General features: G+C 51.8%; 1 protein-coding gene across 5 annotated transcripts in view; it reads right to left on the bottom strand.

Moving 5' to 3' along the window:
* NFIX (nuclear factor I X) overlaps window positions 1-27,446 on the bottom strand; it is a 97,418-nt gene that overhangs the window by 52,630 nt on the left and 17,342 nt on the right. For 2 of the 5 annotated variants that reach the window (XM_065917641.1, XM_065917643.1), the window contains one exon: window positions 16,275-16,806. In XM_065917641.1, coding sequence (XP_065773713.1) covers window positions 16,275-16,806 — 532 coding nt within the window. Of the gene's footprint in view, window positions 1-16,274; window positions 16,807-16,971; window positions 17,040-17,150; window positions 17,340-17,810; window positions 18,235-27,446 lie in introns of those variants that run through there. The other 3 variants (XM_065917642.1, XM_065917640.1, XM_065917644.1) reach the window with 3 other exon arrangements.

Consider the following 27,446-nt stretch of genomic DNA (forward strand, 5'->3'; position numbering starts at 1 on the left):
AGTCAAGGACAGTCACAGGAGGCCGGAGGAAGGAGGCTCACAACCAGGGAGGAAGCGGTCAACTGGAGATTCTTAAGGTGGAGAGAGGAGAGCTGGGAATGCACTCAGAAGCTAACAGAACTGACTCTAAGGTCTGAAGCCAGTGAAGGGGCAGCAATGGCAGAATCGACTTCAGAATCAACTCAGAGAAGTGACTCTGCGTGTGTGAGTATATGAGAAACACACTGTTCATGTTGCTTTAATAATTCATTGTTAAGAACCAAATCTAGCCACCGGAGCTGGGAGCAAAGCACCAGCTGGGGAGCGGCAGCCATCTCCAACCCAGGAGGTCTGGTCCTGAGGGGTCCCCAGGAGGGAGCGGGCAGGCAGAGCCAGGTCTGTGTCTGCACCCGCAGCCACACAAGGAACCTGGAGGTCGGGGCTTCTGGGGAGAGGGGCGGGGATGAGAGGAGACCCCTGAGCGAAAGGCAAACAGTCCCCACGCCCTGAGGCTGCTCCCGGCCACCCTGTGCTGCAGGGCACGGTGGGGAGGGTCTGGCCCGGGAGGAGTGCCCTCCGCCTGTGGGCTGGGAGCTGGCAGCGGTGGTGAGCTGGGGGGCACACAGGCCTTGCCCCTTCTGTCAGGACGAGCCACGGAGACACAGGGTAGGCCTGGGTGAGGGTAGGACAGGTCAAGCTGGAGCCTATGACCCCCCAGCAGTGACCCCTCTAACAAGAGGGCCAGGGAGAGGGAAGCTCCTTCCCCATTTTCCTGACATCTTATTCTCATTCTCAAAAAGGGAAAAAAAAACACATATTTTGAGAAACCAAGTTCTTTTCAATCCATTAACCCACAGCTTCCCACTTGCCTGCCACATTCATTCCAGCCTTTCAGAAGCCTCCATCACTCCTCACCTGTCTGCATTCTCTCCTCATGATGCCCACACAGAAAGCACACCACCACTCTCCCTGGCCCCACTCCCGTCCTTTATCAGCCCCATCTCTGATTTTTATGCCATTTCGTGCCTTTGCATCATCTCAAGGATGGGATGGGCTGTCGGCTGCTTCCCATCTGAAGGTAATTCAATATTCAAAATGGGTTTATGGGGTTGTATAAAACTATACACTGGGTGAGAGCCAGATGCCAAGGCAGATAAAACATAGTCCCAGTTCCAAGATTCCAGCTTAGCAAAAGAAAGCTACAAAATTAAGTGCAAAGTGTCACAGAGGAGCAAAATTACCCGGCCCTCAGCCAAACCTGGGTCCAGCTTGCATTCAAACAAGGCCTCGCCCAGCTGACTGCTCACTCCTGCACAAGACTCTCCAGAGGTACCTGTCTCGTGACAAGACACATAAAGGCAGGATTTGGCATCGTGGGAATGCCTGGCCTCTCCCAGGGAGGGTGCACTGGGGAAGTCAACACATGCCTGCAACCACCATCCACAAACCAGGGAGCAGGGCTCTGGCTCACCAGGGACGGCCCTGCAGCCGGAGTGCTTGGTTGGAGAGAAACACAATTCAGGAGGCCCTGCCAAGTCAGGCTGGCATTTGAGTAATTATATTAATGAATCTCCAAGTTTCAAAATCTAGTGTTAGACGGTGGCTTCAGGACCATCATCCTGTTACTGTCCCACATGGCCAGGGACACTCCTGGGCAGCAGCATGGCTACAACAGACTGTGTGTGGGGGGGGGTAATTTTTTTTTAATGCATGTATTTGAAACTCTGCCCATGAATAAGTCAGAGAACTCTGGGCCATCCTTGGGGCAGGGGCCTCTCATTTGGCCATACCTCTCGGGCTGGCAGTGCCCCGAGAATTACTACTCTTGTGGAGCAATGGCCTTTGTGTTCAAAGCCAGCACTGCTCCCCACAGAGTTCTCCTTGGCGCAGCAGGCCAGACTTGCCTGCAAACCCATGGGCCTTGCTTTCCCACCCGTGCTCATTAGCTGCTCAATCCCAAGTCCACACTCAAAAGTTGGGCTCAACACACACAGAGGGCAGCTGATCCTCCTGCTCCCGCCAACTCCCCGGCACAGACCAGACCACTGCACCGCCATTCTGGCCACCATCTGCGGGCCCTGTCCCAGGCCAGCAAAAATGATGACCTAGTTGGCCATGCTTTACATGTGGTCAGGGCCAGTGGGGACCAAGTAAGCTGCAGCCAGGTAGTAAACTAAACAGGCACTAAACACGGGTGAGAAAGAAAGACTCTGCTATACCCTGCAAGCACAATCCACGCATGCCGTGCAAAACGCAATCTGCTCCAAAGGACATCAGGTAGCTTAGAATCCAAATTTCTGTAAAACCTCACACGCTCTTTCATCTGTTCCATTTGTGAGGTCTCTTTGGGTGGCAGGCTGGCCCTGGTTGCTGGGAAATGGGTTTTTGTGGAGACAAGTTCTCTTCCTGGGACAAGTGCACTCGGGGGGCCCAATGGCCCGGAGGCTGCAGTGGCCTGCTCAGGTCTATGTGGGAAGCAAGCACGTCTTGCCTCTTGCAAACTCTTTGATAGGCAATAAGGGATCACTGTTTAATGATTCTTTCATTACTATTGTTTTTTTTAATAACAGGCAAAAGATCCACACTGGCAGGTGGGGCTTACTCTCAGCTCCACCTCCATCTTAACTGCAAAGGGACTCTGAGCCTTGAGAAGGCAAAAAGACCCTCTTAGAAGCCCCATGATTCCCCCCAAAAGGTCTCCCAGCTCCAGAACCCTACACACAACCAATCAAAGCACAGCATACAGAGCTGCAAGAAATCCAGAGAGGAGGCCCGGCAGGGGCTGAGGGCCTCTGCTAACACAGGCAGGGGAGGGCCGTCGTGAGGAGAGACGCAGGCTCTGCTCACCCACCTCCAAGGCGGGGCTGCTCCGTCTCACCACTACAGCCCATCCACGACTTCTGATGGCTCGACTCGATTTTTGACAGTGTGGTGCAAAGCAATACGCAGTAGAAATCATACTTCAAATTTTAAATTTTGATCTTAGGTATGGCTGAGTCCCTTTGCTGGTCACCTGAAATTATCACAACACTGTTAACTGGCTATACTCCAATGTAAAATAAGAAGTTTTAAGATTTATTTTAATCTTTTCCTGGGCTAGTGATATGCAGTACAGTATACTCTGGTACTCTTGTGATTCTGGGCAGTGGCAGTGAGCCACAGCTCCCAGTCAAGCAGGCCGTCAGGAGGGTAAACAGCCGTTACACTTACAACCTTTCTGCGCCCCTGTAATCGGGCGTCCCAGGTGGCTCAGTGGTAAAGATCTCGCCAGCCAATGCAGGAGCTAAAGGAGACATGGCTTCGATTCCTGGGTCAGGAAGATCCTCTGGAGAAGGAAATGGCAACCCACTCCCGTATACCTGCCTGGGAAACCCCACATACAAAGGAATCTGGTGAGCTATAATCCATGGCGTCGCAAAGAGTCAGACAGGACTTAGCGACTAAACAATAAGAACAACCCATATAATCACTCTGTTTTCCACTTTCTGTTTTTCACAGTTTTTTTATGGCATAGTATTCCATAAATTACGTAAGATATTCATCCATTTATTATAAAATAGGCTTTGTGTTTGATGATTTTGCCCAGTTGTAAACTAGTGGAAGTGTCCTGAGCACGTTTAAGGTGGGCTAGGCTCAGCTATGATGTTCAGTAGGTTAAGTGTATCAAAAGCATTTTTGACTTACAGTATTTTCAATTTATGACGGGTTTATCAGGATGCAGCTCGATTGTAGGTTAAGGAAGATCTACAGTGACATTTGGGGCCGGGTGGTTCCTTGTTGAGAGACTGTCCCGTGCACGCGCCCTGACTCACGAGATGCCAACAGCACCCCCCCCTGGTTGTGACACCAAAAGCGTCCACAGCAGCTGTTAAATGCTCCTGAGGGGCAAAACCAGCCCTGGTGGGAAACCATGTTCTCAGATGACCAGCCATCCTGGTTTTGAGGGGACAAAGGGCTTTCCTGGGAAAAGGGACTTTCAGCGTTGAAACCAGGAAACTCCTGGGCAAATGGGGACAAGTAGGCCGCCCACCCTTCCTCCCTCTCAACTAACTTCAATCCCTCCACCTGCCATCAAAACACATTTCCTCCTCTATCTTCAGGGATGCAAACAGCAGCTCTTCATTGTTGTGTATGAAACCACTTCTCACACACCTGAAAAGATGACATCCCACCCCACAGATCCTTCTGGGACCAAAATATCTTCCTTGCCACCTCTTCCTTTCTGAGCACCATCTCCCACGGCCATGACTTCCACGAGGCTCTCTGAGACATGCGCCAAATTGCTCGCATATTTTTTATATTACTAAGGCCGAAATTGACCTAAAACGTCTGTTAGAAGCAACGGCCCCACCCTGGCGAGGACAGAACTGGGGTGCAGAGCTCTGGTAGGTGCACATTTCAACTCCCCTTCAGCAAGCGGGCCCTGGAGCTGTGGAGAGACCCCCAAGGAGGCGGGAGGATGGAGAAAGACCATTTGGCTCTCCTGTTCTCCCCAGCACTCTGCTGAGTCTCACATGAGCTGCTAGACACAGGGACAGGACCCGAGACCCTCTAGAGAGGACATGAAAGGACATGGAATTTTCTCCCCAGTACTGGTTGAACACTGCACCGGGGACCCCACCTGGTAGACCTCAGGATTAGCAGCCCCCCACCCCACCCCGCCGCCTCCCAAAGCTTTCTATCCATTTGCCTCCTCCCTTTAAAGGCCTCTCTTCATTTGGTCCCCCAGGGAGCCGTCTGTTACTACAGAAACAATGATGTCATGTGGGGGGTGGGGCTGCAGGGCCCTCCCACCCCTCCTTAGCTAGGTATCACGCCTGCCTACATCACGGCTCAGAAATTTATAGCCCAGCGCTGGGTATTTATAAGGTGGCTCTGGTGTGACCACAGATTCAGTGCTGGGCTGGTGACTATTTATAGCCAGAGGATATACACTTATTACATGCCCCCCCGCCCCGTATTCTGGGCCACACGTTATATAACTGCCATTATGCAATAACATCCATTACATAATAATTATACACTAATGGGGATATAATCTGCAGGCGTAATAAGGACACACTCCCCAAGGCTGCACTCCGTAGGCCTCCTGCAGGCCGCCTCCAGGGATCTCTGGATCTCTCCGCGCACTCCACCCGGTCCAGGAGTCAGCAGGTGTCACCCTGCTCCCGGCTGTCATCCACAACCTCCCCAAGGCCATCAGCCCCAGCCGCAAAGCTCCATCCAGGTTCCTTCTTCCTGTCTTGTCCCTGCCGCTGGCTTACAGAGAACACTTCTGCCTGCTCTATCTTTGAGCCCAACACAAAGAATTATGATGGGGTAATTCCTGGAAGGCTGAGAGACACTTCACTCTCCATTTCAAGAAAGGAAAAAACCAGCAGCAGTCACCCCTGGAAGGAGCCTGTAGGGTCTAGAAAAGCCTCCAGCATGCCAGGCCAGTTGGCAGAGGGTTGGCCCCATGCAGAGGAGCACCCTGGCCCTCCAGGAAAGAGCTGGAAAGAGGCAAGGGCTGGGGCCAAGCCAGGCACGGTCAGGCAGGCCACTTCTCAGTGGCTCCTCCTTCCCTCATCACCCCGCAGGGGCCAGGCTTTGCAGGGGCCCTGACTGCCACCATCGTCCTTGGCGTTACACCACCGGCAGGAATGCCCCAGAGCAGGAGCCTGGCTGGTCGGATGGCAACACACGCTCTGCTGGTCTCCCTGCTCCCAGGAAGGACAAATAGAAACTGTCATCTCAGGGGAAAAAGAGGACAGGGGCTCTGCACCTGGGGTGATGGGGTACACGGGTGGAATGGGCAGGGGACATGAAAATTTAAGACCGCGATAACACACGATGGAGTCAATTCAATTAGCCTAAACATATCATCCGCTCTTAAAATAGATACCTCTGTGTTTAAAAGTGGTTTGATGAGAAGTTAACTGATGAAAAACTACAAGAACCTACACAGATCTGGAAAGTAAGTTTCTTTCTGGCACAGGAGGGTGGTTTCGAGAGCCTGTCCCTCACGTTTCCCTGTTGTTTGAAGTTCTAATAAAAGAGTGTGTCTTACTACCATAATAAGAAAAATCAAATATTTCTTTTAAAAAGAGCCGTGCCAAGGCTCAGGCTACACTTCCAGTCTCCGCATCCCATGCTGCAGAACAAAACGCCTGTCTCTGGGCTTGGTGGGCCTGATGTGGCCACTGGCTCTCCCCACAGGCCTGGCTCAGCTGAGTCGCAGGTCCCAGTTCCCATTCCCGCAACAGCAGCCTGGGCACACAGACTGTGATGTAAAACGTCAGGGGGGATGTTCAGCAGGAGACTCGGAGCGGCACTCGTGATTCCCAAGGGGAGAGGAGCCCCCAGGTGGTTTTAGTCCAGGGTCTTTCTGCCAAGAAAGGGACAAATGGAACAGGACAGGCAGGTGAACAGCCAGGGCTCAGAGGTTCTGCTGCCACTCGAGAAAACATAAATAGGTCCTAAACTGGAAGAGAGGCAAGAGGTGAATCTGGGGGACGTTTTGTCCAAATCTCTCCATTTCGCCAGAGGGTCTCAGCTGGGGCAAATCTGCCCTCAGGAATACTTGGAAACATAAGAAAGTGTTTCGGTTGTCGAACTTCCCAGGTGGCACCAGTGGTAAAGAACCCGCCTGCCAATGCAAGAGACGTGGGTTCAATCCCTGGGTCTGGAAGATCTCCTGGAGGAGGGTACGGCAACCCACTCCAGTATTCTTGCCTCGAGAATCCCATGGACGGAGGAGCCTGGTGGGCTACGGTCCATAAGGTCACACAGAGTCAGACAGGACTGAAACGACTTGGCAAGCATGCATTTTGGTTGTCGCATGTGGGGCGGGGGCGAGGGGTGTATCTAGTGAGTCAAGGCCAGAGATGTTAATCGCCCTATGATGCACAGGACTGTCTCCATGACACAGAAGGATCTGGCCCCAAAGTCAACAGCGTCATGGTTGGGAAACCCTACTCTATGGGACCTGATTTCAATGGTTAAGAGGTGAAGTCCCTATCTTCTTCATCAGGGAAACAGGAAAATCTTCAGCAGTGAGCTATCCTCTCTCACACCCAGCCCACTTCAGCACGTTGGAGGACTTTTATATACATAACCCTGAAGTTTCCAAACTTTCAAAAACGGGTAAGAAGGAGAGTCTACATGAATTTAGCAGCATAAAAGGCAATGAAGAGCAGATTATTGCAAAACTTCCAGCGATCTTCTGGTTAATTAGGATAATTATATTCACTTATTTCAAACTGCAATTCCAAGCAGACTCCCAGGAAAAAGGGGCGTGACTGAGCAAGGATCAGGGATTCCCAAGGTGCAGCCAAGCCTGCCTGGCCGCACACCTGGACTTCCTGCACAGTCTACCTTCCCCAGGACGCGGTGCCAAGAAGCTGAGCTGGCCAGAGCACGCTGGGGGTGTCCAGCCGACCTCCCCCGCCTGGTCTATGCTAGCATGCTGCCTCTCTGGTCAGAGGCAGGGCGCTGACTGGTAGGAACAGAGACCACTGTCAAGGATGGGCCAGGTTCCCGCGGTCTGTTTCCACCCTACACGCTCAGCAGCTGGGGGAGCCCTTGAGCTGAGCCACAGGCTGGGCTCCAGCCCCTCAGTCTCAGCTCCTGGAGAGCAAGGGAGATCATGGGGACCTGCCCAGCTTTCTCCTCTGAGACTCCACCAAGGCCAGCAATCCCCATGACGTCCAAGGAGCGGCGAAGCCCACAGAGGGAAGCCAGGGTGCTCAGTGACCGGAAACCTGGGTCCTTCTGCAGAAACTGATTGTGCAACCCGAGCGCCCTGACATCGCCACACCGGGTTCCCGTCTCTGTACGGTGGGGATAATGATACCTGCCCTGCCTATATCACTCAACCATTGTGAGGATGGAATCAGCCCCAGACAAGCTGAAAAGGCGCAGCCAGCTGACAAAAACGAGCTAATTCCTCACTGTCTTTCAAGGTGAAGTTCAAGCAGGTCACCTTCCAGGAAGCCTCCCAGGTCCTTGCGTCTGGTTCCCCAGTTCCTCATTGCACACAAAGACCCCTGTGTGTGTCACCTGAGTGCACACGCTCACCGCTGGGAACGCGGGCTTAAGATCAGAATGGATGTTAAGAATTTGGGTGGTTAACACGCAAACAGGATTCAACACGGTGCCTCGACCATAATGGACCTTCAGTGGAAAAATGGAATTGAAGCAGGGCAGGGAGACCACAGGTGTGCCCTCTCCTCCACCAACAGGGAACAAAAGGTCACTGGGAGCCTGGACAAAGGAGTGTCCCTTAAGTTATCGATGTCCTCCAAATTAACAGCGAATGATGCACAGAGATCGCTTCTCAATACTCTGTATTCATCTATATGGAAAAAGAATCTAAAAAGGAGTGGGGAAAAAAAGAGTGGATATTTATGTAAGTATAACTGATACGCTTTACTATACACCTGAAACTAACACAATATTGTAAATCAACTATGCTCTGGTAAAAATTAAAAAAAAAAAAATTGATGGCCCTGACCCTGGCGCAGTGGCATGCCAGGTCGTCATTAAGACATCAAAAGTGAGGAAAAGAGCCAGAACACCCCCCACCACTGATAGCCCATCAGCCACGGTGACTGCTGGGGGCACAAGTCACTTGGAAAACAGGCCCACAAAGGGCAACCCGACAGTAGTTTTTTAAACCCCCAGAAAATCAGATATTAGACATGTATACAAACAATGTAAGGAACCCAGGTACCCGGGTGGGGAGGGGGTGAGGCCCAGTCCAGCCGACCCCCCCCCCACCCGCCGCCACCCCTCTGGCGGCTGGGACCCTTTTCTAATGCCAACAACTCTTCGGCGCAAACATGCTTAAAATGGCGACGGCGGCCTGCAGGGCCAGGCGCTCGTCGTACTGTTTGCCACGGTGCCCTCAGTGCCAAGAAAAACCTACCATGAGAAATGCCATCAGCTATATTTATCTATCTCTCAGCCCCCCAGCCTCCTCCTTCCGTCTGCCAAGCAGGCCTGCGGAGCCCCCCTCACCCAGTGGGCACACTTCCCTGTTGCTGACGCCCGTGACCACCTGCCCAAGCCTCGCTTTCCGGCGCTCTCCTCCCCAGCCCCGGCAACCAGGCTCCACACAGACACAGCGGCCAACAAGCTGCACCCTCTCACTGGTACATCAGGTGTGCCCACATGAGCTTAAAGTTATGCACCCACACAGGCGCTGATCACCACATCTGTGGTCCCAAACCACGGGCACTGGTGGTTCTCCTCCCCTCTCAGTCTCAGCTCCCTGCTTGTCAGCCAGAACCAGCCTGCCCTCCGTGAGCCGTGGGCCGGAGCCTCTGGAAGGGGTACCCATGCCGCACCATCTCAGAGGCCAGTCATCACGTGGAGACAGAGGCATGGGGTGAACATGCGAGCCTGAGAGGACAGGGCTCCTCCTGGGCCTGTGTACCATTGCGGCAGGATGCCCGGCTGGAAGGCAGACCTCTCAGCCCCCCAGTTCCCAGATGGAAAGTGGGGAGCCCCCACCTGTATTCCAGAGTGCTAAGAGTTTCCAAGAAGTGCACATGTTAAAAGGACCCCCCCCATCCCCTTCCCATCCATCCAAGAAGGCCACGGCAGAATCAGGCATGATAAAGGGAAAATTGCAAAGTCAAGGTTCAGGACCATGCAAATCCTACCGCTGCTGGGGATGCGGCTCATAGGGGGAGTGTCCCTTCCATGCCAGGCACTTCCGACCTGTCCTTACACAAGCAGCAGGGCTCCTAGCTGACCCTTCCCACCTTCGGGCCTAACGCAGAACATGTGAAGCTGAACTGGCGACTGTATCCTAACCCCTCTTGCTTCAGGAGGCAGTGCCCACACCCCGTCCCAGGCTTCTCCCCAGAAGGCTGCCTCCCGCCTCTGAGCCCCTCACTCAGAAAAGAGTTCCTGGGAGCCAACTCCTCTGAGAATGAAGCAACCCAAATAAAAATTTTAAAACCCAGAAGCTCTTTCTCTCCTGCCCCCTCCCCCTCCACTGGCAAATGAAAACAAACAAGAAATCAAAGAGGCCTTTTGTGTGAGCACCGCGCTGACACTGCTGGGGCCTTTGAAAGGACTTCTGAATCGGACACTGAAGGATAAAATAACTGAAGCGTGGCAGCTCCTGAGACAGGGGGGTGGGGTGGGGGTGGGACTGACGGGGCAAAGAGAAAGGGGTGGGGAGGGAGACACCTTCTTCCCAAGGCAGAAAGGGGGATGTTTGGCTGTACCTTCTCTGCTCAGCGGCTGCAGGACGCCAGGACAGAGGGGGACTGGGGCACAACCCTCTACCCCTTTGGCCTACCTTCCTCAGCATCCCAGATTCCTGTAACTCTAGAAGGCGCTGAGATGGGCCCTGCCTCCTCCTTCACAGTCCACCTGGAGCTGTCCTGTGAAGCCCTGAGGGGTCGCCCCTCGCCTCTGGCATGGATCACTGTTCACATCTATAGGTCGGTGCCTTCTAGAAATTATCAGGGGACCTTTGCTCAAACCTTGCAGGCCACAGGCAAGAGTCTCTCATCCTCAGAAGAACCTTGCTCACAGAAGGTTCACCAAGTGTGCATGTATTTCATGAATAAAGAAAATTCAACCATCTTCCTGCAGTGCCAGAAAGTAAGCTGAAGCCTCAGGAAGTCCTTCCACACGTCTGGCCCCCAGCCCTCCTGCTACAGAGCTGCCCCGTTTCCTCTGGGTGGGTGGTGGAGCACAGCTGGTCACCATGCTCAGGCTCCCAGGTCCCCTCTGGCTTATTCATGGGCCGAACTCTGCCAGCTCAAACTCAGACAAAGATAGTTCTTTTTTTTCCCCTTGAGCTACAGCTTCCAACTCAGCCCTGACAGTGAGCACTCCACCAGGACCCCCTGCACATGGCAGCCAGCGGGGACCCCTGACTGGTTGGAGGGATATGCTACGGATAAAGGGGATAAGAGCAGATGGTCAACAGAGTCCTAGAATGAGACCAGCCCGGGGGGTCTGGGCGTCTCCAATCTCTTCTTTGGGGTCACCCCCTCGGAAGTCAGCCTGAACTGTATTATCCCTTCACACCACCAGATCCAAGGACCCCATGTCACAGGATCATAGTAAAGGCGGCCTGGGCAGGCTTCTCAGGTATGCAGCCTAGGCCATCACGCAGACCCAATGCTTGGTTTAATGATCTATCGTCTCTTTGTAGTTCCTAATCATTTTGAACCAGGAATCCCTCATTTTCATTTTGCACTGGGCCCCACAAAATACGTAGCTGGAAGGCCTAGCAGATCGTGTGGCTACCTTGGGATCTGCTCGAACTTGGAGTTTCCGTGTCCAGTATAGAACGTTCCAGTTTAGGAGGCCTCCAGGGGGTGATGACCAAAATGGCAAGTGCGCAAGGAGCTGTGTCAAATGTGGGAGGCGTGAGAGACTGGCAGCGTTTGCCCTGGAGAAGCGACAGCTTCTTGGGAAGAGGGGTGGAGAGGAACTATGAGCCCTGTCTCCAGCACTTGAAACACTTCTGTGTTACAGAAAAATGAGCTCTCACCTCGTTCGACCCTTAAAGGCAGAAATAAAACCAATAGGTAAAGGTGACAGGGAGATGTCCTAGGGCTCAGGGAGTTGTAACATCAGAATCGCAGCAGCCGTCATCCACTGCTTGCCTGCTATGTGCCAGTACCTTTACGTGTTAGCTGTTCAGTCCCTTTAACCATCCTCTGAATTAGCTGAACAGAAGACTTTTACAATGACGGAAGCTGATCCTCGAACCACCGTGACATCTCTTCTGGGACACTCTCAAAGGCATCTAACCCTACACGGGTGTATCTTGCTGGTTTTAGGAATCTGGTAACTGGGCTACACAGTCTTCAACAACCCTGGCACCAGATGGTGCCGCCTCAAAAACAGACCAGCGGCCTTTCTGGGCATGGGTGACAAGGCACCGGGGCCTCAGGAGGAGCAAGGCCTCCGGAGAGGGCAGCTGGTGTGCCCTTGGCCACTCCCATGCACTCACACCAGGGCCACCAGAGGGGGCCAGGCATCCAGCAGAGGCTTGGGGGACGCCACTAGCACCGGCCACATCTCAGCAGGGCTGACATGGTGGGCCAGTGCCCTCCGCTGCCAAGGAAGCCCTCGCTTGGGCCAGAGAACCCGCACTCACTGAAAAGCCCAAGCTCTGAAGCAGACAGTGACAACCAGGCAGCTCTTACACCGAGAAGGGCAACTCTGCACTTGGGAAAATTCACCTGGACAGATCCTTGGGTGCTAACCCATTTCCTGCGACAGGTAAGGCCCAGCTGTCCCCAGACCTGGAGGCAAGGAGGGAGGCAGATGCTCCTTTCGGAGCAGCACATTGACCAACGCAGGGGAACACAGCCTGCCGAGTCCAGACAGGGAAACTCTACAGGAGAAATCATCAGGTCCCTTCCACAACAACAACCCAACAACTGCCAGGAAAGAAACCAATATGAAGAAGGAGGAAGAGGGGGAGGATCGCCTAGAGCTTATGAGACTTCCAAGACAGAGCAACCCACTTTAGTGCATGAACCTGATCAGGATCCTGATCTACACAAACAAAATTTGGAGATTATTAGGGAAATGTGAACACGGACCAGCCAAAGAAATCATTTTCAGTGTGATAGTGATATTATGTTTCCATTTTTTAAGAATCTTTATCTTTAGAAACATGTGTAGAAATATTAACACAGGAGAAGCTATAAGGCCTGGATTTTCTTCTAAACAACCCAGAGTAGGTGGGCATCAGGGGCTGTGGATAAATCGAAACTAGCCATAAACTGGCACTGGTGATGGGAGTTCCTTCTATGTATAAATTTCTCTGTAGTGAAAAAGCAGAGATAAAGAAAAGAGCCACCCCCTGAACAACTGGACTTAATGGGCCTCCACTGTGGGCCTGTTGGAGGGATCTGGCAGGGAGAAGCTGACGTTTTCATTCAGTAAAGCATTTTATTACCTTCAGATTTTTTCTTTTCTAGGATGGAGGCCTAGATTAAGGATGGTCTGAAGATGCCCGTTTACCTTCAGATTCTTGCAGAAGCTTTGGGGAGAGTATAGCCATGCTTCCAAACCAGTTCAGCCACCCTTCCTTACTCAAGCATCCTTCCGCCTGGCCCCAGGTTCCCCTCTGTCTCCAGCCACTGCCCTGAGACACCCCCTTTGGATGGAAGGACACCATCAAAAATGTACAACCTCCTTCCCATGGCAGTACTCTCTGACCCGATTCTGCTTCAACATCCCCTCCTGAATGGGAAAGGTACCCAGCAGGAAGGTCACCCTCATGAAGGGTGCAAAACACTCTGAGTGGCCTTTTAGGACCCTGTGTTCTGGGAGTGGGGCTCTTGACGTCACATACACTCGTCCTTCAGTCCCTCTCAACCATGCCACTTCTTAAAGCTTCATCTGAGACAAAACAAGGGCCCACAAGGGCCTTGGATGATGGATGACAATGGCGCTTGCAGGGGAAGCCACACCCCCAAGCTTACCATCACAAGTCTGCTTGTCATCAAACCTGGCACACCAGTTCAGCCCAGATCAGGTTCGTCGGCCCATTTGAAGGGAAGGACAGCATTTCTTTTAGAATCCAAAGTAACCCTTGTCTGAGCCTTTGCCGCCCCAGCCACCAACCCTGGTTTATACTGGAAGGAAGGAACAAGTGGCACCCTACTGAGTAGATCTTTGCATGGACATGGAAGAGGAAGGTTGTACTACTGGACTGGCACTGTTTGGGGGCTCAGCCAGGAGAAGACGTTTGTAAGTAAACTGGAGAGGTTTGGAGAGAAAGTCATGCCCACCACTTCATGCAATCTCAAGCCATTTACCCAAGGCCCATGGGTAGGCCACACCATATCCACTTACCCTCACTCCCTCAGAAAGGTGCCCTCAAGTTAAAGCAATTTCAGCAACAAAATTCCTACCTTCCTGAAAACTATCTGGAGTCCAGGGACCTGAACTGTTGACAAATTATAAGAAAATGTCCTCATTTCTCCACTCAGCTTTTGTCAAGGAACTCAGCCTCAGCTGGGACAGAGGGGGTCCACGACTACATGTGATGGGCATGGATTTACTCATATTCCTGGGAAAATCTTCTCATTATGTCTAGTGGGCAAGTAGGGGTGCCACCCTTCTCCTTACACCTGTCTGGTCAGTCCAGGAGCCAGCTGGCTGGTCAGGAAATGGTCTCCATCACACATACTTCACCCTACCTTGGCCCCCTGCTAGCAGCAGTAAAAAATACAACCTAAAATAAAAGAAGTCAGGGAAACAGCTCTGCTACAGGATCCAGCTACAGATCAAGGTAGAGGAAGCTGGCTCAGGAGGAAGATGGGTATTGATTTCACCTTAGAGGCCCTAGATCCAAAACTGAAAGGTACAGAACCCTCCCCCCCCCCCCCCAGAGGAGCTATCTGACAGACACAAGCTCAGGTCTTCAAGCCTGCCCCAACCCACTTCCAATACCACTACCTCCCATTCTGATTTGCTGCACAGAGAATCAGGGAATAACTTTTAATTTTTGCTTTGATCTCCTTTCCAGAAAGAAAATAGATGAACAAGGAAGAGGACCAGCAGTTGGTCATTCTTCGTGAGGGGGCTGTGATAGTCACACAAGGCCAGGTACAGGCCTAGAAAGGTCCACAGAGGGAAATACAATGGGGGGTGGTGGTGGAGGGGGGTGGTGTCCCCTGCCTCCATCCAACCACCAAAGCCACTTCTCAGAAGAGAGAATGAACAAGAAGAGAGGCCTAAAATATCACCTTTTCCTCCTCCTGAGTTTCCCAACATATAAACTCTTAGTGCTAATCCGAGTTGAGTCCTCAATCCTGACGCAATACTGAAAGTGCCCCAAAATTTCCTTTCTAGATTAAGTCATCTCTCTCCTCCCAACATCCCAAACAGGCAAGGGGGTAACCACAGCAGAAAAGTGAGTTGCTTTTCTTTTTTGTGAATGAACAGGAAGGAAGATACACACGCGCACACACACACACACACACACACACACACACATATTTGCGGGAGAAAGAACATTCACTAGAGTTGAAGTTAAGCCACATTCTCTTACATTCGCATGAAGAGAGAAAGAAGGGGGAAAGGAGGGGGAAAGGTTGGAATGGTGGAAAGGAAAAAAAAAACACAGAAAGAGAAAGGTTTGGTAGCCCTCTCATTACAAGTTGGTTGGGCATAATGTAAACACACTTCTGCCTTGCTTAATCACAGAGTGCCGCCCGTTTAGGTTTCAAAGGCGGCAGTAAATTGGGCGTAGCTGAGTGGAGGCTAAAAATTAACCAGCCATCTCTGTTTCAATTTGTAAGAAAACAAAAGCGGAAAGAAATTATAAAAAGGGAAAGGGTAGGGAGGGGAAAAAAAAAAAAAAGAACAGAGGAGAACTGAACCACCACAACCCAAAATGCAGGGTGAAATTGGAAAAGCAAAGAGGAGAGAGAGGTGGAACTACTTGGAACACAAAAGAAAAAGGAGATTTCACAGAGTTTTGATTGTTTGTTTCTTTAAGACCTCTTCCACAGCAATGCCTGCTCTCCCCCACCCCCAGCAGAGGTGTTGGGGCTTGGGGCATCCACCCGGGGGGTCTCACTACTTCAGCTGAGACCCGCAGGGGAAGGGGCAGTAAAGGGGAAGAGCGCAAGGGAGCTCTGCTCATTTTCACTCTCTATGAAATCGAATGACTTTTCTCCTCTCCGTCAGCCAAATCCCAGCCAAAACAGCTCCCGCCTGGGCATCTGGGCCCCAGAATCTGCCAGCCTCTGCCTTCTTTCCTCTTTTCTATTCATTCTGTTTCAGATCCCAGGATTCTACACGTCCCTCTCTCCACCGAACCACTGCCCACCCCGCTTGTGCCAAATCTGGCTTTTCCCCAGGACTTGAGGGAAAGCTGCAGGAAAGCCGGTACTTGCTCCCCAATACTTTTTCTGATTCATTTAAAATCAGAGCAAGGAGAGATTTTTTTTTTTTTTTTGGTGATGGTGGTTGTGTTTCTCACAAACTCTCACCATCGCGGGTAATTCACAGGCGTCCTGGCCCCAGTCCTAGGACCTGCAGCGTCTTTTGAGTCCTCCAAAGATGGAGAAGCACGAAAATCAAATCAGTAACATGGCAAATGAGCGAAGGAGGAAGAACAGAGCAAGTGAAGGGAAACAGAAGGGAAAGGGGAACATCAAACGAGCTGCAGGCCTCAGCAGAATGGGTACACCAGTTAGGCCCCTGGTGTGTACATGCGAGGATCCCTTGGAAGGAAGAGGTACAATAAACAGAATGCCAGCAAGTAAAATAAAATGGGGCGGAGGGAGAAGGGGGGATTGAGAGCAACCTACCCGGAGTGTGGACAAAGTAAGCCAGATAAAGATCCAGTTCTTTGATTGTGACTCCAATGTGATGTGGCTGCACGCACAGGCCGGGGTTCGAGCACTGGGGCGACTTGTAGAGCCGCTCCCCGTCAGTACTTTCCAGGGGGATCCCCTTAAACAAAATCACCATGACCAGGTCCAGCCTCCACACCTTGTCGGCCTGGCGAAGGCAGTCAATCCGCCGAATCTTGCCCTTCTGGTCGGGGTTGGAGAGCACACAGCAGGGGGGCTTCTTGCCCGTGATGGTCAGCACAAAGTCCTCCCGGAACTCGGGCCGGATGTCTTTGCGCAGCTTGGCCAGCAGCCGGGATGCCCACTTCTGCTTGATCTCGGGCTTCTCGCCCAGCAGCTCGTCCTTCACCGCCCGCTCCTCGTCCTTCGACATCCGCTTCTCGTGCTTCTTGAAGTACTTGCGCTTCCGCGCCTGCAGGTTGAACCAGGTGTAGGAGAAGGCGCGGACGTGAGGCAGCAGCGCCTCGATGAACGGGTGGAACTCATCCTGCAGGCGGCAAGCCGGGAGCATGCGGGGCGAGGGGAGACGGGAGGAGGGGAAGACGGGGTGAGGGGGGAAAGAGAAAAGGAGAAAAGAAGCGTTAGAAAGGGGGCACAAGTAAAATCGCCTTCTCCTCCTCCTCCCCCCCCCCCCACGACAATTTTCTCTTGCAATTGTTCTAGGAAAGTGTGGTCTGGAGCCGCCACCAGCCTAGCCTGCCGCTCGCTCCCATCTCAGCCTCAGCAGCCAGACAGAGACACCCAGAGCCTGAGCACACACCTATTCTCTCTCTCTCTCTCCCTCACTCACTCACACACACGCGCGCACAGACAACGTTGCCGTCCACACACACACACGCTGCTGGTATCCCCGCCAGGCTCTGTCGCGCCCATGACATCTCCATGTTCTATGCAGTCTCGAACTCGTGTCAGCTCGCCCCGGCCCGGAGTCCAGTCTGCACGAATGCCCGTGGACGCACACGCGGGCAGGCGAGGGCCGCTTCTCGCCCCGACACCGGTAGGTTTTTGGCCACCCCCAGAAGAGCGAACATGACATCCACGAGTCAGCGAGCCAGGAGAAGGATTTGGCTTCCCCCTCCCCAGGCTGTTTTCATTCTCTCTTCTGCTCCGATTGGAACATCCACCCCAGCATTTTTTAAATCAGATCTAAATCCTAAATATGTGATTTCAGCTTTGTTATCGACACCAATACTAATGTTAACCACAGTCATAAGGAACAAAACGCTTCTTGTTAGCACAAATAAGGTGGTGGTCTCAGCCACAGTAGGGTTAAAAGCTACGGAGGGCACCCAGTACCCCGTCCCCACTGACCCCTTCACCCTCTTTCCCACTCAGTCAGGTGACAGAGGGCCGGGCTCTCGCTTTTTGTTTTTTGGTTTTCTTTTTTTTTTTTTTTCCTCTTTTTCTTTTTTGCTTGTTTGCTTGTTTGAAGTTTAAATAATAATTGATTTCTGTTTACAAAAATAAAACTGGAAAAAAATAAATAATTACCATTGATCTGAAGCACCCGGCAAAGCCCAACGCCCGATTCTGAGCTTCTGGACTCAACAGAGTTGTGAGTTGGGGGCGGGTGGGGGGAGGGGGCGGGGGAGGAGCGGGGAGGAAGGTAAATGTTTTAAAGGGGGTTATTATTGGTGTTCTGGGGACTAGGGGCCGGGCTTGGGTGGATGCTCAAACCCTTCCCCCTCCCCCCCCATGCTCCACTGCACAGAAGGGGGAAATTAATATTTTTTTTAAAGGAGCAAAAAGAAAGGTCAGGGATAGCAAGCAGAGAGAGGGAGCGAGTCGATTACCACACATGCCAGGTAAACAAAAGCCAACCAAAAAAAATTTCTTTTTTCAGTTTCACCCCCTGTGCATCCTCTTCCAGCTTTTTTGAAAATAAATAAATAAGAGAAAAATATGCAAAATTTAAAAGTCAAAAACCTACCTCCCACCCCACCCCACCCCCAACACACAACACGCCCTACCCCACCCCTGTGCAAAAGAAAACAAAAACAAAAACGGGGGTGGGGGGGAATCGGCAGCTGAAGAAAAAGGTTTTCGGCTTTGGCAGCGGCACAGGGGTGTAAACTTCGGGCTGCCTCCCTCCGCCTCTAAGCCTGATCGCAGGCAGAGGGGGAGCTCACAGATTCCCGGGGAAGAGGACGAGTTCGGACCGGCTGCAGACCGTCGCTGGCAGAAGCGTGCAAAAGAGGGAGGGAGCGAGGGAGGGAGGGAGGGAAGGAGAGAGAGAGAGAGGGAGAGAGGGAGGACGTGGATGGGGCTGTGTGTGTGTGTGTGTGTTGTATGAGTGTGTGCGTGTTTGTGTGTATGTGTGTGCGCTGGTTCGGTTGGTTTTTTTTTTTTTTTTTTGCTTCTTTTCTCTCTCAAACTCCCTCTCTCTCTCCCCTTTCATGCTCAATCCCCATCCATTCGCTGGTGCCAAAGCCAGTAAAAAGGGTGGGGGGGAGAAAGGGGGGAGGGAGACAGAGAAGGATCCACCTATTTGGCAAAGAGACATCCTCGAGCAGCCAATGGCTGCGTCCAAGGGGAGGAGGGAACCGGGCGAGCCGAGAGGGTGGGGAGAGCCCCCGGCAGTTGGAGACCAAAAACAATTTGCCCAATCGACAAGTTCACGTCTAATGAACAAGCAAAGTCCAGCAGTTATGAATTTTTCATTCCAGGCTCCTACTCGGGTCCATTTGGCAGTGGCCACCCAGCAAATCTGAAGGGGGTTGAGGGGGACTGGGACTTTTTTTTAAAGCCAGAAAAATAAATAAATAAAGGCCTGACTCCGGGCAGGCTGGCGGGCAGGCGGGAGCCCCAGAAGGCCTTGGGGAAAGCAGCTGCGCCTTCTCTCTGTGTTTTGGTTTCAGTCTCTTTCTCTAAGACCCGCACACTCTTTTTCTGGTTCTATTTCTTTTTTTATTTATGGGACGCACAGGGGCGAGTGGAAGTTTTCCTCCCCGGCCATACACACGAGCCTGCCTGCCGTGCTATGAATAGAAAGAGAAGAAGAAAGAGAGATTGGAAAGTGTCGATGCCAGCAGCACTTCCAGGGCAGGGACCCGGCGCCCAGGGTGCGGCCACCCCTTCCCCCAGCCTGGCGGCGCTCACCGGAGCGCTCCCAGGCCCGGAGGCAGGCCCCCAGCACTGCCCGGCCTCCCTTTCCCCAGCCCCCATCGAGCTCGGTGCCTCCCTCGGCCCACACCCAGCCACACACGCTCCATTAGCGGTGAAGAGGGATGCCAACGCAGTGCAGCTCCGATCGAGAAACTGCAAGTTTATTAAAATAGCCTCCTGTCACAGCACTCGGCTGACAAGCACTACACTCAGCCACAGACACAACAGCCAACTCCAGGGGGAGTGACAAAGGCAGGAAGGTGGACACAACTTCCAGACCCTGAGCCTTGCCACCCCCGAACCACCACCACCTCCTAAACTCTTAGTTCTTTGCGCTCTCCAGCTCCGCCTGCTCCACTTGCTCTGTTTAGAGTTCCTGGGTTGGAGGAGGGTGAACACTCACCTATGCCCTGTTCAGATTAAAGGGCCCAAGCCATACGGAGCAAGGTATAAGAGCATAAAATAAGAAACCTGAGGGAAGGAGGGATCTAAGAAAGAAAACAAGACAGAAGAGAGCTCTATCAGGAAATGTGACACAGCCTTGGGGAAACCGAGTCACCCGAAAGCACTCCCCGGGGAACCCCTGCTATGGGCCTTCCTCCCAGGCAGGAAGGGGAGTATGGAGGAGGGGAGCCAGGAGTGTGGAAGTCTCCGCTGGGTCCGTTCGGGTAGGGGCTCCTGAGCAGCCAAGCTTTAGGCCTTTGTAAAGCAGTTAAGAAGGAGACAGTTATTAAAGAAATGGAAGAGCGGAGGAGGAGGTTAACACCGACCGGGAGAGGCTGACCCTTCTCAGAAACCAGTTCCTACCTTTGTCCTCTCCCCAGGTGAGGCTCAGCCCTCAGCTGGCAACAGAAAGAAGGTCACTGCTCACTCTCGCCACTTTCTTCCCCATCTGAAACCCTCAGTGGCCTTTACGCCCAGCAGAAAGATTCGACGAAGAAAGCAAGGCGTGTGCCCCAACAAAACATGCAGCCCCGAGCCCTTGCTGGACCCAGACAATGGGGAAGGCGCCACCCAGCACCTGGTACCCAAGGCCAGGCCCTGACTGGCCTGAAGTGAGGTCATGGGCGGCCGGAGAGAAACAGTTAGAGGTGAGAGAGCAAGAGGCAGGTGTCACTGCAAGACAGGCCTCTTAGGGAGGCATTCAATAATTAACATCACGTTAATAACCACCTTTGGTCCAATTAGCCAAGGATGTTAACTGAGTAACATGAGATACCAAACCTTGCCTCTTCATCTCAAGATGAGATGAAACAAAAAATAAATAAATGAAGTTAAGATGAGACAGTAGAAACTACAAGTGAGTTTATGTTTGGCATGGTGTGTTTTTCTGGTATTTTGATTCATACTAAATATTGGACACCAAACAGAAAATGGCCAACATGAGCCTCCTGAAAAATTCTATCATGTTCCCTCTCACAGACCACCCTGCCAGGCGCTAAACATGGGTCAATTCTGAATCCTGGTGTTACAGTTGGGCAGGTGGCAGGGGAGATGACAGGTAGAAGGATTCCACTGGAAGTTAGGGAAACAGGACAAGATCCTGGATGAAGGGAGAGGTCAAAGGTCGATGGAATGGTGGAGAGACTGGACATAAAAGTGTCGGTCCCCGGACGACCAGTGGAGTGTCTCAGTGGATCCTGGGGACCCACTATGCCCCCTCAACTCTCCCTTAACAGGAGGAGCAACCTGGAGCTTCCAAGGAGAGGAATGGGGAAGGAGACCAATCACCATTTGTCCTTCACCTGCCCTGCTGGTGGGGTGGCCAGCCACCTTGAAGGTAGCACTCTCCCCTCACCCTGCTCCTTCAGAGGGAGGCCTTCCTGGGTGAGCAGCCAGGGGAGGGTGGTGAGAAGGTCTCTCTCTCCCTCCTGCGGGGCAGACGGAGAAGAATCGCTCAGGTTCCGTGAGAAACACTTGGCATGCCCCACGCCTACAGCCCCCTCCTCCTGAATGCCACTGGTGGCAGCTCTGGGTCCTGGACACGCCCTTCAGAAACCCCAGACAAAAGGGGACTGTCCCCCTTTTGTTAAGAGAGCAGAGAGGCTCCTTCTGGAAGATTACCTGTCCCTTCTCTTCTCTCCTTGGTCTCAGGTCTCGGCTGGGAGCTCAGATACTCTGCAACCCAAAGAGAGCCAAGACACACACACACACACACACACACACACACACCCTCTGAGGATTCAAGGCTTCTCCGGGGCTGAGTCACCCACAAATGCAAGGGCTCAGGGGCTGGAAGGAGCAAGGGGACAGGCAGGCCTTGGAGGAGAAGGAGAGGGGAGGGAAGAAAGGGAATGAGAGAAAAAGCAACGAAGGGGTAAGGAAGCCAGTGATGCTGGTGAGAGAGTAGTAAGCAAAAGAAGAAAATTAAAGACAACAAAGGAAAAAACTTACACAAAATTTTGAGGGGAAGGTATTTTCCCTCATTTAAAACAAAAATCTGAGAAGTCAGAGATTAGACTTTTAAAATTCACATGAGCTTTTAGTTTGTGGAAAGGAATTTTTCTGCCTTTGCTAGAGAAAGGCCTCTCTCATTACTGTCACGTATATAGAATTTGATTTTTTTTAAAGCAACAGTTTTCACGGAAACATTTCTGAAATACCCATGCTGGTTTTAGCCATCACTAGGAAAAATGTGCCTCCAAAAGAAAAAGAATGAACAGGCCACGGGGGAAAAAAAAAAAAAAAGAGGGAGAGGGAGAAAGAAAGAGAGAAGGAAGACCAATCCTGAGAAAGACAAGCTGGGCCCAAAACTACAAAAAGGGAGGACAGAGAAGGAAGGAAAGAGGACACAGCTGAAAAGGAAAAATGAGCAAGGAGAAAAGATAAGGACTCTAGGACAGGGGCAAAAAAGAGAAAAAGAAGATGATGAGGAAGAAGGAAAACTAGCTAAAGTGACTGCTTCGAGCTTGAGAAAGTTAAATGCGTCGTTTTTCTAAAAATCGACAGAACAAATGAGGCCTTGTGGATTACTTGAGGGGAAACAGGGAAATGTGAACAGAATCTCACTCATATAGACAGTATTCAAAATCTTCAAGGAAAAAAAATAATTTTCCCAGCCTGAGACAGGTTTTACAACCGACATACCTGCCAAGAGTGAAACATCTAGAAGTGCAAAAAAGTGACATCTTTAAAAACAGGGTCACTGTTTGGTGGTCACCTTATTTTAAAAAAAAAAATTCTATTTGTCTACATCCTGCCTTCTTTAAGGCTGATTTATTCTTTCAGACTCTGGACACATACTAATTTTATATCTGTCTGTGTTAATTTGGATAACTATACGCAAAGAGTGCAAATGACTCACAAAACCTACTTGGGATTTACCAGACATATCAGGGCCCATTGTACTACTGTATATCTGCAGCCTAGTGAAAAAAGACGCAAGAAATTTTAAAAGGCCACAGATAGAGCCCTGATGAGCCAGTTTAATTCCTGGGATTTTATAAGTCAGGCTTGGTCTGAACCGAAAAGAAGCCAACTTCGTATCTCTGAGCGAGTCTCCCATCTTGTTCCACGGAAGGGGTTCAAGAAAGCAGTGGCCCGACTCCCCGACAGAAATGGAAAGAGAACCACCGTAGGCAGCAAAAGGAAGGGGCTGGCTGCTTATCTGAGAGGTGGGTGGGGCCTCCCCTTGCTGGGGGGGCAGGCAGGAAGGGGCTCTGCAGCCAGAGTAAAGTCATCCAAGACTCTGGAACCGCCAAGCATGGAAACCAGAAAATGCACATTTCGAGGCGGCTCGGAGAATTTGGACAAAGCGGGTTTTTGGCTGACTTGGGCCTGTTTTCCTCTGCTCAGGAATGGCGGGCCCGGACGGGGTTTTCTGGCACCCTCAGCTGGCTGAGTGGACTTGCCCCACACCCCGGGCTGGGTCTAGGACCAGGCCTGCCTCCGAATCAGGCTGTACTCTACTCTCCTCCCCTATAAACCGACCCCCACTCCTTCCCTTCTTTTTCTCCTCAGGACTACAAACCCGGAGCGGTGGCCTGGGATCAGGCCAACAGGCAGCCTCGTTCTGGCTCCGAACACTACCCTGCTCCAGGCACATCTCCCCTCTCCCTCCTGGCCCTGAATAAAATCGAGTGGGAAGGGAGGTGTTGGGGAAGACAGTGTATTCTCCCTAGTGCAACTGGAAATTGTTTACTTTCATTGTTTACAGAGTAGAAGAAGCAAAACCCTTGTCTTTAATTCACCACCTAGCTTGAAACTTCCTTGTATCACCAAACGGATGTAAAAGCCGGGAGGGTCAGAGCCCAGTCGTCCATCCAGGGGCTGCTGGAGGGTGGGCGCCTCCGAAGATGAGAACACCCAGGACAGGTGACAGCCGAGGGCTTCACAGGGCAAGGGCAGTGCGGAGCCAGAGCCTCACCCACCCAGCACGTGGGTCTGCAAAGTGTCACTCCTGGTGACCAAGGACCGGGGAAGAAGGAAGAACCCCACAAGCCAACTTCACAACTTTGGCTAAAGGAGAACTGAAAAACCGGCAAGAGGCACGGGCAGAGGAGACAGGCACGTGAAGACGAGGTCTGCGCCCAGCACACTGTGGAAATATCCGGAGGGCAAGAGGGGAGGCCAGAACAAACAGCAGAATGCTGAAAACCCAAAGCCTGGCCGCCAACTAGCGACCCCAGAAAAAGCCTGGGGATCCTCCAGGGAAGACGGTCCTTTCCCTTCCCCCACCGCTGCCAATGTGCTTTGGAGGCAACTCCTGCGGCCTTCACAGGTCCTCTTGGTGGGCTCCGGCCCTCACACCCCCTTGTTGGGCCGGGACTGTTGCCTCTGCCACAGCAGCAAAGGGCCAGGGCAAGAGGGGGTTTCTCTGAGCTCCGGGTGCCCTCTGCCTGGTCTGCACTCCCCTCGGCCCGGAGAGAACCTCTTTCTTGCAGTTGCTGTGGCAACAGGCAGTGCCCAGAGCCTGGGGCAGAGAGCCGGTGGCCAGGACGGTAACAGCCCAAGGTTTTCACTGCTCCGAGGGCTCGGGGAGCTGGGCGGGCCCTGTTCAGGGAAGCGGTTTCCCCCAAATGTACAATTTTAGGAGTTGGAAGGAAGACATTTTTCAATCCCTCAAAATGCATTGTCTCCCGCCGCCCAACTATTTTATCATCAGGATCACTGCCAAGGAAATCCGAGAATCCTCATTCCCCTGGTGTGGAGCCCCTTCGGAGGCTGGCACCAGGGTGCTCAGAGCTTAGGACTGTGCCCACCCCTCGGCCACAATCCATCCCTCACTGGCTCCCTTTCTTTTTTACCCTCTCTCCCCCTCTTGTGTCCTCCAGCTCCAACACAAACTGTTTGCATGGGAAGTCTCCCTCTATGACCCGATTCAGCACACACAAGAGAAAACTGTGGGCGACAGACCCAACGTCCTAACGAACTTGAGTTAATTAATGCTAAGGAAGAAAAGAGGCGCCCTCGCTCTGTTGAATCACGGTTCACTAGCCCTTTCAGTTTGCTGTGGGTGGAGGAAAAAAAAAAAGAGGCTTTTTGGTTCAAATATTTTTGGGGGGCGAAGGGAAAACAAAAACACCGCAGAAGGGCCGTGGAGGGCGAAGCTGTCAGTACCTGCCCAAGGGAGCCGAGACAAGGGTAGCCAAGCGCTCTCCCCCAGGCTCTGGGCCTGAACGGTGCTGGGAAGGCGAGAAAGGGTTGGATAGGGGAGGGGATTATCCATTGATTGCCGGCTTGTTCAAATAAATCGCTCAAAAAAATTACACTGTCAGACTGCAAGACACAGACATAGACATATATATTTTTTAAAGCCCAAACACAGCAACTCGATTTCATCAGAGCCGTGAAAATGTTTTAACAGTGCAGAAAACCGAAGTACGGATGGCATAAGAACAAAAAATTTAAGTGTGCAGAAAAAAAAAAAGACAAGGTGGTAATGGGGAGGGGAGAACAGCTGCAGTTTTCCTTTCCAGATGTTGACAGCAAAATGTAATTGGCATGGAACATCTTCCTTACCACTTTTTATCCTTTGGTCCTGAGATGTTAAAACCCCACAGCTAAACCTAAGTCTGCAGACAGTTTCCAGGCGCTGTGCACACGTGGATGGGTCATGAAGTCTCCGTGGGCCACATGCCTGCGAGTTTTTTATATCAGCCCACTAATTTTTACAAGCCCTCCCACCATTCCTCAGTGGGGAGACCTGAGCAAAACAGGCTGGAGAGCATTGTTATTTAAATAATAGTTATTATTATTTTGTAACCCTCGGCCTTTACTTTTGAGGCTGTGCCTTCCTTTAAAAAAAAAACCGAACAAACTTAAACTTAAGTGTGACACAGAGAAAGAAAGCACACAGATCTAAGGCTTCCACTCAATATGTTGTCACAAAGTGAACACACCTGTATACCCCCATCCAGATTAAGAAATAGAACATGTTCAGCACCACTCAAGGGGCCTTCAGTTTTTCAACTCCAGTGTTCTCATAATTCATATATCTTAGAAATAGATCCTGCCCACACCGGTAGCCTCAAATTTGAGCACCTAAGTATACACGTGCATTACAGAGCTGAGTGCACTACTCATGTGACCATAAAAATTCATAGTGTAAAGAGGCCTCTTAAATCCTCATTGCTGCAGAGGGGTATCTACACCTCTGTCTGTCTGTCTCTTTCAGTGCCTGCCCAACTCTGATCTTTCAACAGGGCAACTAACTGCGCAGTGGGGTTAGTAGACTAGCAGGGCAAATGTGGGAGACATACAGGGCCCACCAAGTTCAGTTCAACAGAACAGCCACAGTGACTGAGCGGGGAGTAAGCAGGCAGGAACTGGGTGGCCGTGGTATGCATGGGTCATAAAAGTAACGTGGCTCTGCAGAGTCAGGGGTTCCTGAAGACTGAATGAGTACCTATCAGGACAGACTCTCCTCATCCCTGCCCAGAAGAGCCTCCCAGGGAGAGGAAGCGGGTGGCGTTGGCAGAAGGGGGCCTACAGTGTGAGGGGGTCCTGGAGTGGGGCTGGGAGGCCCAACTCTGCTGCAGCTGCCTCCACCTTCCCTGAATTCAGCCCCAGCTGGCTCCCCCGTCACTTTCACTCGCACTAAATTTACTTTATAATTTTAAAATTAAATTTTAAAAAAAGCAGGAAAGAGAAAGCACTGAAGGCAAAATACCTCCCACAATATCTCTCCGAGGGGGAAAAAAGTTTCTGCTTATGTAAAAAAAAAAAAAAAGAAAGAATGCAAGGGATTGCTGAAAAGCCTAAGCACCGAATTACAAGGAAAATAAAAGAGGAACACATTTAATTGAAAACACCTGAAGCAAATAAATAAATAAATAACTCCCTCTGCGACTCAAAGCCATTGTACAAGCCCCTACCCCCAATTTCTTGCCCACTTTCACCTTTCCTTTCTCACGGCAGCTGTCTTCCCGAGCACCACGGAAGCCTCTTTTCCTTTCAAGCCTATCCACCCCCTACACCTGGGGGAATGACCAAGGCAGCAGCTTCCTCTCTGAGCAGCCTGGAGCAAACCTCTGCAATCCTTATGAAGAGCTTCTTTCTATTCTTATATCTCCCCAGGCTGTTCCCACCACTGCCCTGGACCCTGCACTTCTGCCCCAAATCTAGGCTCTGTGGGTAGCGGCACCATGGTGCGGCTGGACGCCAGGCTCAGCCCAAGTGGGCAGCTCTCCCCTCTACTAAGGGCACAGAGCTGCCAAGGCAAGCTCTCGAGGACTGAATTTTCTCTTCCTATTGCATATGAGGTTGGAAAGAAACAACTGTTCTGCTTAATTTAAAATATGACAAGGGATCTGAGCTCTATGAACCTACAATCTTTAGAAATATTTGATTACTTTTTTGGGGGGGGAGTTGCAGGGCAAGACTCTGCATCTGAGACCCTACACCCGACAGCCACTGGGTTTGACTCTCCCACCAGCCAGCGGCCAGGGAAACACGCCCTCGGCTGGCACGGGGGTACCAGAGCCCGGCTCCTTTCTTCCTTTCTTTTTTAAATCGCTCTAGCGAAAACCAGGCAGTGGGTCAGGGCCCAGAGGCGGGGGAGGGACGAGGAGAGGGTTGTCT

This window comes from Muntiacus reevesi, chromosome 1 (assembly GCF_963930625.1).
Source record: "Muntiacus reevesi chromosome 1, mMunRee1.1, whole genome shotgun sequence".
Classification (NCBI taxonomy): Eukaryota; Metazoa; Chordata; class Mammalia; order Artiodactyla; family Cervidae; genus Muntiacus; species Muntiacus reevesi.